We start from the raw sequence: 13,663 nt of genomic DNA on the forward strand, positions 1-13,663 counted from the left end.
GCTGCCAGGGAAATGCCAAGAGGCCCACTCGGTTCTGGAAGGCGTCTCCGCCTGATTTCCCACCTCCTGTTAACTGTGGGCTAAGTCATGCACGTATGGGAAATTCTCCACAGCTTTCACTGCTCTGACAAACTACCAAAGTGTGTGCAAAGAATCCTGAAAACTACTAGTGCCTACATCCCTGAAACTTGGCCACAAGCTGTTAAACAGAAAAATGCTCTGATGGAACTCACTAATAGACTCGTTAAGACCAACTCCTGATAATGGAAACACCCTGATAACCAAGGCACACTAATGGAACACACCCAGAGATAATCAAATTTCCACTAATTAAATAAAATGGGTTCCTATATCTCAGAATTTACTATCTGCATCCAAGTATTTTTACCCAAATAGGAGGTTGCTCTGTTATTAGCCTAATGCAGTTATATAGGAATGATTTGCACTTTCAGGGTATTATTATTCATGGAGTTGCTGAAGGTTCCGGCTAATGAGATTCTATGGCTAGCTTGAAGTTTCTTTCATTCTTGGTCTCCACTCTTCCAGTCAGTCCTGTCTGTATTCCCCAGATGCCATGCTTTCCTTTCCATTTGTCTTGTTGTGTTCCTTTACTCTTTACACTTGGAGTGATTTCTTCCCCCCTACAAAGCTCTTGCTTTCACCTTTCTGAATAGCTCTTTCTTTTAAAACCTACATTGTTATTTAAAGCTTCAAGTTCATCCAAAGGGCTGTTACAAAGACAGTTTAGTATCTATAACATGGTTATGGACACAGCAGAGGATTAATACTTATTCAAAAAGAAAAAGTAGAAATTTATTATTTCTCCATAAGATTGTTTCTCTGTCCCACCATTTCATCTTAGAAACAATGAATGCCATTCATTGCTATGAGAAATTATTTTTAAAACAGAGAGCAACTTTGTTAAAAAATTATTTTAAAAACTAAATCTGAATATTAATGGTATATGATACTTGTATTAAAATATTCTCTCTGACTTTGTAACTCTAAGTCCCTTTGGGTCCAGTGTTAAGTAGAGAACATGGTGATTTGCTCTTGATTATAAAAGCCAAGGAATTTTTATTGATCTCAAGTGTTCTGAACTTCCAGGTCATCAAAGGAACCGTCTGCACCTTCCTTTATATTGGCCTCAAAGAATAAAACTTTCACAGCAATGATAGAGAGAAGATGTTGCTCAATCTTTCACTATTTCTCTTCTCATCGTTTTAAAACAAACTTTCCAGAGGCACTGAAAAGTGGGATCAGGGGGCGGCGCCTGAGGTTTGTCTGTCGGTGACTCATCTTCCCCTGACAGCCTTGGTCCTACACACTGTCAGTTCAGTCAGAGGCAGCACGGATGACAAACTTGCTACATATTCTCATGGCTTAATCTGAGAGATATTTTAATTTTCTATCACAGAGAGAGAAAGAGAGAGCAAACATTACCTTTCCCCCATTATCTTTGTCCCTTAATCACCAGGCCCAGAAAAGAATGCCACCAACCCTTCCCCTTGAAATAAGAATGCACAAGCATGAATGCTTTGGCATAAGAACATTATATGCTAACCAAATCACTTTGCTTTCCTCTTTCCTTTTTTTCACTCCTTTCCACTGGCCTTCCTTTTCCCTTCTCTTTCCTTCTAAAATATTTATTAAGCACCCATTAGGAGCCAGCTTGAATAGCATCTTCCCAGGGAAGCTCTCCACGATTTCTCAATTTTAAATTATGTTTTTGAACATTTTACTCACCATTGAATTTCCTGTTTTATTGATAGCTTTTATCATTATCAGATAGTTTCTATTTGTTTTCTTGCTTGCAGCCTATGTCTTCCTGCTAGCAATGCAGACTTCCTAAGAGTAGGGAGAACCTGTCTGTTTAACTCACTGTTTTACTTCAGTTTCCAGCACATGTATTAGGCTTGTAATAAAATTTTGTTTGGATAAATGATTGGTACAAAGTTCTAATAGAAAAGAAAAAAATAATTATGTAAATGTTCACTCAAATTTTATTTAGCCAAACTCTAGGAGGAAAGGTAGAGAATGACATGAATGTGCATCGTAGTGTTGTTTTACAATAGGCTGGAAGGATCAGGAACAAGTTCCCTGAGTAATTGTTTTTTCACACTAAACTTGAAAGTTAGTGTGAGTTGATTAAGCAAAAAGGGATGGGAAAAACATTCCAGCCAGAGGGTAAATTTTTGCAGCTCTAATGCATAGAAAAACAAGCTTTATTTGGACTATTCTTTACATTTTTCTAGTTATTAATTTGGGTATTAGGATTGTGCAGTTAATTAGTAAACTGTTAAATTTAAATAAATAGCTACAGGGACAACAGAATATTCCTTAGAACATCAACTATATTATGACTGACCAGATACCATTTAGTGAGACATGGAATAGAATGTTACTACTGAAATATCTGCTCATACTCAATTTCACTTCAACCAACATGTATTGAGTGTCTATTAGTAATCAGCCATTCAATTAAGTTTCTGGAAGACAAAAATTAATAGCTTAAATGCTTGCTTTCAAGAAGTTTACAATTTAGTAGGAGAGAAAATGTGTCAATATGAAGTTATAAATACAAAGATAGAGATGGGCATATGATACAAAAATAAAAAAAAGTAAAGAAAAGAACATGTATACCAGGCTGGACCTTCAGGGAAGAATTTCTGGAAGAGAAAATCCAGACACTGAGTCTTGAAGGCTAAGTAAAAATCAGAAATGTGAAAAGTGAAGTAGGGTGGAGAGAATGGAAGGATGTAGAGGCAGAGAGAACTACCTGAGATAAGACCTGGAAACATGGCATAATGTGATATGTGTAAGGACAAGAAATACTTTGTATTGCTATCATGTGAGTAAATAATGCCTCACAGGGTTACCATGAAAATTTGATGAGTTTATGCATACAGAATGTTTACAACATGACTGACACAGAGTGAACACTCTGTAAATGTTAGTGGTCCAGTGGATGGATGATGATGTGGCATGTAAGGTCATCCAGGTGACAAGAGTAACTGAATATGAGGTTTGAGAGGTAGGAAGACACAGGGCATGGGAGCAGAGTATGCCATGATAAACTTTTTCCTACAGGTAATTGTGGTTGGTGAAGGATTTTAGGTTGGGAAATGATATAGTCTTATCTGTACCTTCAATATATAATATTTCTCAGACTACAGTTGGAAAAAGGATTCAAAAGATGCTGAAGAAGAAAACACAAAAGACTAGTTATGAGGCTACAAAATAGATCAGAGTATGGTTAAAACAGTGATAGCAAAAATAAAGAATGAATTCAAAATATATGTTGGGTGATGGGTGTACAACATAATCAACAGTTCAAATGCTATGGAGATGTTTACCTGAAACCTATGTACTCTAATTGATCAATGCCACCCTGTTAAATTTAATTTCCTAAATAAAACAAAACAAACAAACCAACAAAATATATCTATGAAGCAAAATACACAAGACATTTAACTAAAGAATAAAGAGTGGGGAGAGGATGTTGAAGAAGAAAAAGTAGTCAGGTATCAATCTAGATTTTTGACTTATGTGACTAAGTGGACGGGTAATGCTATTAAATGAGAGTGAATACAGAATATGGTAGGAGAAATCGACTGATGAGAACAAAAATGGCATTAAGATCAATTCTGGACTTGAGTTTTACATGCTCCTCTGATCCCCAAATAAAGGGATCCAGAATGTCAGTTGGAGTGGTGTTTGAAAAACATGGCCACAAATCTTTGACACTTCTCCATGATGGTGGGTGAAAATACCACTGTAGTCAAGAGACTTGCAAATTTGTTTTAAAGTTTTTAAATACTGTTTTATACACTTGCATGCAAATATGCATATTAGAGTAATGGTTTTAAATTACTTTCATAACATTTTGATTAGTGATTTTCAAAATCTCCTTGATCTCACTTCAGTCCTGAGATTTTAAAATGAATGGGATTACCTGAGTCATAAATAAGAGATAGCAATACAACAAAATAGCACACATTTTTAGATATTCCAAGTTTGCCCAGTAGTGTTTGGCAGGGATATACACCTTTCATAGTGGGTTTGTAGAGGATGCTCAGCATCCTAATATGTCAATATGTCATATTTCTTACCAGGTTGTTAAATAGGAAAGATCATCAGATTTGGGAGTTATGTGGAGCTTGGTTGAAACTCATCTGCACACTTGATAAGAGATACCACCATTTTTATTGAGAATTCGGCATGTTCCAGACATCTTACACCAGGGGTGGGGAAACTTTTTGGCTGAGAGAGCCATGAATGGCACATATTTTAAAATGTAATTCCATGAGAGCCATACAATGACCCGTGTACATTATGCATTATCCAATTAAAATTTGGTGTTGTCCCGGAGGACAGCTGTGATTGGCTCCAGCCACCTGCAACCATGAACATGAGCAGTAGGAAATGAATGGATTGTAATACATGAGAACGTTTTATATTTTTAACGTTATTATTTTTTTATTAAAGATTTATCTGCGAGCCAGATGCAGCCATCAAAAGAGCCACATTTGGCTCGTGAGCCATAGGTTCCCGACCCCTGTCTTACACCCTCAGTAGAATTCTGTAAAGGGGTTATTTATTTATTCATTTTAAGTTTAAAAAGTAAGGCTTAGACAGGTTCAATAATTTGTCCAAGGTCATTAATTAATAAAAATAAAATCTGGACTTAGATCTATCTGATTCTAGAGTGCAATGGAAAGAGTTAGCCCTATAATAGGAGAGACCTCTGTTTGGTAACAGCTCTCCACATAAGAGCTATGTGGTTTGGGCAAATGTGACTTAACAGCTCTACATCTCAAACTATCTGTAATAAAAAGATAATACCCATTTAAAGAGTTATGTTGATAATTACATTATATTTACATATATATGCATTTGTAATAGGTACTTAATGAATGCACATTCTCTTTCACTATTTATTTCATTATCTATGGTTTTTACAGAGGTATGTTTCAAAAGTATTTTTGTCTTATCTCCCTAGAAGAATCGAATTTCTTCCTATTCTAATGAAAATTGGTATTGTTCTGCTTATTTTTAAAGGAGAGAGTAATTAAACATGTAGAAAGGTAACCACAAAATCATATATAAATTTTAAGATACAATTTAAGTCTTTTCTGTGTTCCTTCCCTTACCCCACCCCTAATTCCATGCTGGTACACTAGACTAGATTCACTATATAAACTAGGCTCACTGAACTCCAAATAGGTGAGAATTCAGTGTAGAAAAAACTTGAAAATTTACAATCCGATGATGAAAATTTATCAAAATAGTTAATCAATTCACCTCTTCTTCCTTCTACTCCTCCCTCACCCTTATCTCTTAGTTATTTTTAACTAGCTGAAAACAGTAGAAAGTCACCACCACTGTAAGACTGCATTAGTTTTGAGAATACACTATAGTATGTTTACTATAAATAATTCACACCATACCACACTTGTCAAAAAGAATGAACAAAGTATATATCATGGTACAGGAGTCTTTATTTTTATTGTTTTCGCTCACTTACTCACTAATTCTCCAACTGCAGCTCCCTGTCACTGTGAATTAGAGTAGTTCTGCTATATACAAATACTGTATTCTGAATAATTAGATATTGGGATAGGACCTTTTGTAAATTACTTTAACTGGTGTCAGTGCTGAAGCAAATAAGAAGTTTTAGCAAAACAGAAATTTCAGTTTTGTTTCTAGTTTGAGTTATTTTCTGACCCTAAACAGCTTGACATAAAGGAATGTTTTTCTTTGTCAAAGGCAGCCTTTTCAAATCTAACTGTCCAACACACTATTGAGCTATGGGTTCAATTCTAATTGGCTGAGATCTTTTCAATTTGGCAGCTTCATCTTTAATGCAATGGATATAAGATTATGTGTAGGTCTTTTCAATGGTTTTTCCATACTGGTGATTAGGGCAGAGGATTTGAACATAAGCAGGCTGCTGGCTATTTCTTCTGGCCAATTTAAAAATTGATTCACACAAGTCCTTTGTACCCCTGGGAAAGGGCAGAACAAATCCGAGTGAGTAAGACAGCTATTGCTACTTTTAGATGGAATAGTAGAAAAATAGGTATGCAAGGGTGGACTTAGGGATGGGAAACACTCTTAAATATTGTAAAATTGGAGCTCTGGGCACAATGGGCAGAAAAATACTGAAGCTTAACCAGTAGGCTTCTGTGTAGAACTGAAATTACTGAGAAAATGATTTCCAAGATTGTTTTGATATCTTTAAGTTTAAAGGGCTATATAAACAAAGAAACAAAACAAACCAAAAACAGGCTCATAGAAATAGAGACCAAAGGGATGGAAACCAGAAGAGAGAGGCTGAGAGAATGGGTGAAAAAGGTGAAGGGGAATACAGTCAATAATATTTTAATAACATTGCATGGTGACAGATGATTATTATAATTAGTGGGGTTATCACATTGTGAGGCATGAAAATGTCAAATCATTATGTTATATATCTGAAACTAACATAACCAATACAATACTGTGTACCAGCTACACTTCAATTAAGAAACGGCTATGTAAATGCAAACTATTTTGTATATCTGATCCAACAGGGAAACATAGTAAGTCAGCTTTTTTCTGAAAGTATTTAAAAAAATAGATGACTCTTCCAGCACTGCAAAGCACCCCTGAACTTGCTACATCAGAACAGCAGAGAGAGTCAACTAAAACTTTTGTTTGGGTCAGGAGAAAAACGTGTCTTAGAATCATTTAGACAGAGATGGATGTTGTTGAAAAGACTCAATTTTCTGTTGAGAGGGTACACTAGGATGACCTATTCAAATTGAGCACCTTCAAAAGTACGCCTCTTGAATTAGATACTCACTATGAAGATCCCTTCTGGTTTATCTCTCTTGGGATAAGAAGCCACAGCGGGGCCATTTCTATTTAATCTCTATTCTAGAAAGAAGAAACTTCAAGTGAAGTTGCAGTACTTCTCCAACTATTCCATCTCCAACTTGCCCAGGAAAATCCTTAGTATGCCACAACCATTCATTTGGTGAGTCTCTCTCTCAGCGAGAAAAGGAAGCATAATTTTATCCAAATAAAACAGGACGATGTACTGTTGGCAATATTTTTGAAAAGGCCATGCCAATCCTTGAACACATGGAAATGATGCAATATTTCTCCAGCAAGAGAAAATAGCAACAATTTCATTTTGTTGGTTTGATTTGCTCTGCCCAAGAACATATGCAAAACATCTATCTGTCTCTGGAGTACATAGTAATAAAATTCAGAGTAATAATGAATGCAATACTGATGCCGAGCACATTAGTTGGACAAATAATGGTGACAGTCATGCCATACTTTGCAGGAACCTCTGGCTAAGTCCTCTAAGCTGAAGGCATTTTGTTGTCATTTGGGAGAAACTTTTAGGAACTTACACAATAGTTTATTTTTTCATGAAGTGAGGGAATCCACGAAAAGAAAAAGGAAAACAAGTTAAAAAACTTTTCACTATCATTTTCAATCAACTAAATACAAACAAAGTCAACCCCTGTGAAGAGCTAGCTGCAGCAGCTATTTCTGAGCTGTCTTCCGGAAAACTAATGCTTTGTAAACAATCTTTCTCTGAAACTCAAATTTCTTAAGAGACACTGACAATCACTTAAGTAAATGCAATGTGTTGAGTAACTGAGAGCTTAGTAAAGCCCCCTGAAGCTTCAGAATACTTAAGATTTTCCAACTGATACTCAAATATAGAACTACCTGAAATTTCTTTTATGCAAAGCGGAAGGTTATTACATCTAAAAGAAATGCAGATACTCATCAAAAGACATGTATATGAATGTTCAAAGCAACAGTATTTTTAATACTATCTCATTGAAAATTATTCAAATGCCTCTGAGCAGAAGAATAAATTAATGTATTGTGATATAGTTGCAAAACATTATACTATAGAACAAAAATAAATGAGCTACAACTGTCTGCTACATTATAGATGAATCTCAAATATTGCTGGTCAAGAAGCCAGACAGAAAGACATATATAGCATAGTATTCCCTTTATATAAAATACAGAATGAGGTAAAGCCAATACATGCCCTAAGAAGACAGTGGTAACCTTTTTTGGGAGTGATTGGAAGGGCATGTAAATTGGAATTTTGGGTGCCAGTCATGAACTGTTTCTTCTTCTGGATGCAAGAGTGAGATTAGTTTCTGAAAATTTGAATTAAAAAGTCCAAATGTTTGTGTGTATGTATGTATTCACACAATCTTGAAATAAAAGGTAAAAAAAAATAATAGGCCTGTATCTAACTCATTTCCAACTATTCCAAATTTGTTCACTTGTCTCTATTAAAGTAGCTCATCATTTTTTTTTACTAGAAATCTTCAGACTTGTATGTTTTTCTTTCTTCTTACCTATTTCTATCCAACAAACTCAGTGTCTTTTTTTATTAATAGAGTTTTATGTTCTACTTCAGGCAGAAGTTCTTTCAAATCAACTGATGGCTGAAGAAATCTTCCCGTTTAGTAATTGTTCTTCAGTAGTATGGATCTTGGTGGGATTCACCAGTTCACAACGGTTCAGCAGAACTGATACCTAACTTTTTGAGTTCAGCAAACCAGTTGTTAATATGGCACTTGTAATTAGGGTTCTCTCTAAGGTGGGTACCTGGATAGCTGCCCAATATGGAAATCACAAATTTACATTCCTTACTTTTTTTAACGTTCATCTGCGCATCAGCATATTCTAAGCATCTGTAGTCAAGTCCATTTCATCCATAAGTGAAAAAAAATTTGATGGAACTATGCTTGTAATATTTATTTATTTATTTTATAAAATAGAGTATACCTTTGATAAAATACTACACTTTCATTCCCTTGCATTTTTTACTTCAGTAAACAAACATATAACATAGAAAAAAAAAGTGCCAACCAGGGGTGACAATCTGTCATTTGTTTCAGCTTTGAGTTACACCCCAAATTCCTCCAAGATATTATGAGTGCACTGGTGAAACCAATGCACTCAACCAAACGGTGAAACCAATAGGAAGCTAAGACACAATAAACCAATAGAAATATAGATTTCAAGGGTTATCTTATCGCCAATTTTGGAAGCTGTGGAAGAATGCTCACACCTTTTTCATGACAAACAGGTTTGTTGTACACATTATTCGATTGTATTTAATCTGCATAGCCTATGCCATTTATTAATTCAGCCTAGAAATTTTCATTTAAAATCAATAAAATAAAGAAAATGCATGTTATATTAATATTTTAAAACTTTTCTCACAACATAATCTAGTTTTGGGTATCTCTTTTACTGTTCTTATTTAAGTACTAAATGCATGAAATAATAAGCTATCTTTTGGTATATCAATTTTTTTATACTTAAAATGATCATTAGAGCAGAGAACTGGTTGTTAAATTATTTGAATCCCACCACTGGTACAGACTTAAAAGATTCTAGCATTTAAAAAGATAAAAATGCCCTGGCCTGTTGGCTCACTGGTAGAGTGTCAGCCTGGTGTGCAGGAGTCCCGGGTTCAATTCCTGGCTAGGGCACACAGGAGAAGCGCCCATCTGCTTCTCCACCCCTTCCCCTCTCCTTCCTCTCTGTCTCTCTCTTCCCCTCCCGCAGCCGAGGCTCCATTGGAGCAAAAGATGGCCCGGCACTGGGGATGGCTCCTTGGCCTCTGCCCCAGGCGCTAGAATGGCTCTAGTCGCGACAGAGCGACGCCCTGGATGGGCAGAGCATCGCCCCCTGGTGGGCGAGCCGGGTGGATCCTGGTCGGGCGCATGCGGGAGTCTGACTGCCTCCACGTTTCCAGCTTCAGAAAAAATACAAAAAAAAAAGAGATAAAAATACTTCTTTCCATACTTTAAACATCCTAATAAGTCAATGCAGGCATCAAAGTCTGATATATTTTGCAGCACTTAGTTGTAAGTCTCTGATTTCAATGATAATGTATATTGTTATATGTTGTCTAGAAATTTAAACTTCATAGGAGCTCATGTGATTAGAGCTCGCTTGTGTAAAGCTCACTTGTGAAATACAATATATCTTAATAACAATGACAAAGATGCTATTTTACCTTCTAATTGTTTCTAGTTTGTTCTCCCTTAAAATAAATAATTTGTTATTAATCATCTTTATTGCTATACTACTACTATTACCAATGTTATCATTACTGAAATACCAATTATTAGGTACTTATTTTGTGCCAGACACTCTTGTAAGTAATTTGCACATACTATCTCATTACTCTACAGTCTTGTAAAACAAGAGTTGTTATGATTCTCATTTTCCAGAGGAAGAAACTGAAGTTCTGCAATTATAAATAACTTGCCCAAGATTAAAGAACATGGCTTGATTTAAACGCAGGTGTTATCACACCAGAGCCCAAACTGTCACCACTTTGAGCTCATGTAGGCTTATACTTAGGCACTAATCACTGGCTCCTTTACCTTTTTTAGTGAAAGCATTGCTGGCATATCTGACAAACATTCTCTTACCTTCTTTGTATTTATTTCTCTTTTTTAAAAACTTGAATTCACATAAAAAATTCTTCCAAATAAGTGATAACGACTTGCTTTATGACTACTCTAAGAAAATAACTATCATTACCTATCATGATTTTGTTTCTCTGCTACCTAAGAATGTGATAGCTCATTCTCTTTTCAAAGTGCCGATATCAAGAATGTCTTCAGTTGATCTGCAGCTCAGGAGTTGCCTTCCCTAGTGATGGTCTATTGAACTCTTTAATCTAAGTCCTCAATGATTTAAATATAATTTACAGATAAATGGTTGTGCACAAGTCATGCAAGCAGAATATTATTGATGCCGTAGTCTATGCACACAGATCAGTGTATTACTACAGAGATGCAATGATAAAAAATATACCTTTTTCATAAGCCCACATCAAACATGTCTGCTCATCTTTGTCACCACTAGACCTGCTAGGATCACAGGCTACCAGATTCATATCAGCTCCATTATCCAGTAAGAACTGAACCAGACGAATGTGACCATGGTAGCAAGCAGAGTGCAATCCTGTAATAGAATAGAATAAAAAAGCAAAAGAAAAACAACTCCAATTTTCAAAAACAATTATTACCACCTAATATTTTTGTTGCCAGAAATATAAAAGATTTATTTCTTTGATACAGAGTTACTTCTATGTAATATTATTGAGCAAACAAATATGTTTTAAGCAAAAGAAGTATCCTATTCTATTTGATCTTCTATGTAGACTGCCTTTTGCTCAGCACAATTTCTAGTATTTCCATATTCACTGTAATTACCAAGAACAAATGTTAGCACCTTTGTGCACATCAAGGAACAAAGACCCCAATAAAGTATTTTTTTTGAGCTGCAAACCAAGAAGAGGGTAGTGTGGTCCGTATGTTTTTGGTGTAGGAAATAAGGGATTCATGGACTGTAAATAATTTAGCACAATAAGTAAACTGACCCAAAGTCAGTTATTTTTTATATCACCATATACCATCAATTCTAAATGATGTAATTGATAAAATATCCCTCCCTATTGGGTGGATCACTCCCACTGTTCCCTTCCTTCTTGGGCATACTACTGTTCTTGACAACTTCTGATATGCATCAGAAACTAGTGACGATTTCACCACAGTCTTACCTGTGTGTCCGTCTCTTCCTTGGTGGTTGATGCTTACGACATTTTGATCAAGGATAAATTTAACCAGGTCAATGTTCTTGCCATAGGTACAAGCACTGTAAAAATATACCAGAAAGAAAATAGAGCCTGACCTGTGATGGCACAGTGGATAAAGCGTCAACCTGGAAGCGCTGAGGTTACCGGTTCAAAACCCTGGGCTTGCCTGGTCAAGGCACATATGGGAGTTGATGCTTCCTGCTCCTCCCCCCTTCTCTTTCTCTCTCTCTCTCTCTCTCTCTCTCTCTCTCTCTCCTCTCTATAATGAATAAATAAAATCTTTAAAAAAAAAAAGAAACTAGAAAGTCCTTGTTATGGGCTGAAGTGCATGCCCCCCAAATTAATATGCTGAAGCCCTAACTTCCATAAATTCAAAATGTGACTATACTTAAAGAGATACACTTAAAGGAGGTAATTAAGTTAAAATGGAATCATCAGAGTGGGCCATAATCCAGTATTATTGTTACCCTTATAAGAAGGGAGATTAGTAAACAGATTACAGAAACAGAAGACAACCATGTGATGGTACAGGGAAAAGGTGACCATCTACAAGCCAAGGAGAAAGGCTTCAGAAGAAACCAGACCCACTGACACCTTGGTCTTGGACTTCCAGCCTCCAGAACTGTGAGAAATATCTGGTTATCAAGCAACGTAGTCTGTGGTATTTTGTTATGGCAGTCCTAAAAAATGAATACAGTCCTGATTTACCCAGGCTGTTCTAGTCATCGGTGTATGTGTGCAGGAGTACCAAAAAGACAGAGAAGGCAGAAGCAAGGAAGGAAAAAGGAAGAGGTAGTGAAAAAAAGCACATATAGAATAAAATCCTGAAGAGTCTCACATCTGGGCTTTCAAGAAAAAGTATAAAATTTTCAGCACTTTATTAACAAGTATTTCCTATGATATTAATTCTTTTTTTCATAAAGGGAGAAAAATATTCCAAGAGTTTGATGCAGTTCTAACTAAAGGACCTAGGCATTCTGTAGCACAAATGAGGGAAACCAGGAGGGCCTGAGAGGTTCAATCAAATCCAGGTCACAGTCTGAAATTTTCCCTGGGAAAAAACATACACACTCTCTCTGGAAAGCAAGATTTTAAAGTTGTCATTTTACTGAGGGAGCATTAGAAATGGAGTTAAAAATTCAGATCCCTGGCAAATACTACCAGCCAGAAGACCTCAGATCAGTTCTTTGGCCTCTTTGGGTTTTTAATTTTATCACTTATAAGACTATTCATTGCTAGTTCTTCACCAACGGGAGGATAATTTTGTGGAAAAATAAACATATCTCAGAACTCCCCAATAAGATTCTTTATTTTGTGTGTGTGTGTGGTGTGTGTGTGTGTGTGTGTGTGTGTGTGTGTGTGACAGAGACAGAGAGAGAGAGGGAGTGAGAGAGAGATAGGGACGGACAGACAGGAAGGAAGAGAGATGAGAAGCATCAGTTCTATGTTGCCCCAACTTAGTTGACCATTGATTGTTTTCTCATATGTACCTTGACTTGGGGACTATAGCAGAGCAATTGACCCCTTGAGCTCAAGCCAGCAACCTTGGGCCCAAACCAGCGACCTTGAGCTTCAAGCTAGCAACCTTTGGGCTCAAACCAGCAACCATGGGGTCATGTCTATGATCCCACACTCAAGCCAGTGACCCTGCGCTCAAGCTGGTGAGCCCACATTCAAGGCAATGAATCCGCACTCAAGCAAGTGACTTTGCGGTTTCTATCCTGGGTTTTCCACATCCCAGCCTGATGCTTTATCCACTGTCAGGCCTCTATAAGATTCTTATAAAAAAATTTTATAACTAGATTTGTTGAAGTAGTTAATTTAAATTCTGATTTTTACTATTTACTTTGGAAGTTAAGATGAATAGAGAAAAAAGATTTTATACAAGGTAAATCATGCCTAGAAATGACTACTAGCTGTTTTTTTTACTAGTAATTCTCAAAAACATCTTCTCTTATAATTTCCCTCACACTCTTTCTTTTGCTCTCACTTCTTCACTAGCAACACTCT

The 13,663-nt window shown here is 36.3% G+C and overlaps 1 protein-coding gene across 2 annotated transcripts in view; it reads right to left on the reverse strand.

Moving 5' to 3' along the window:
* The window catches only part of TNNI3K (TNNI3 interacting kinase), a 317,917-nt gene that overhangs the window by 187,178 nt on the left and 117,076 nt on the right, over positions 1 to 13,663 (reverse strand). For both annotated transcript variants that reach the window (XM_066268883.1, XM_066268884.1), the window contains exons 10-11: positions 11,618 to 11,712; positions 10,870 to 11,019 (exon numbers count right to left, since the gene is read on the reverse strand). In XM_066268883.1, coding sequence (XP_066124980.1) covers positions 10,870 to 11,019; positions 11,618 to 11,712 — 245 coding nt within the window. The remainder of the gene's footprint in view (positions 1 to 10,869; positions 11,020 to 11,617; positions 11,713 to 13,663) is intronic.

Source organism: Saccopteryx bilineata, chromosome 3 (assembly GCF_036850765.1).
Source record: "Saccopteryx bilineata isolate mSacBil1 chromosome 3, mSacBil1_pri_phased_curated, whole genome shotgun sequence".
Classification (NCBI taxonomy): Eukaryota; Metazoa; Chordata; class Mammalia; order Chiroptera; family Emballonuridae; genus Saccopteryx; species Saccopteryx bilineata.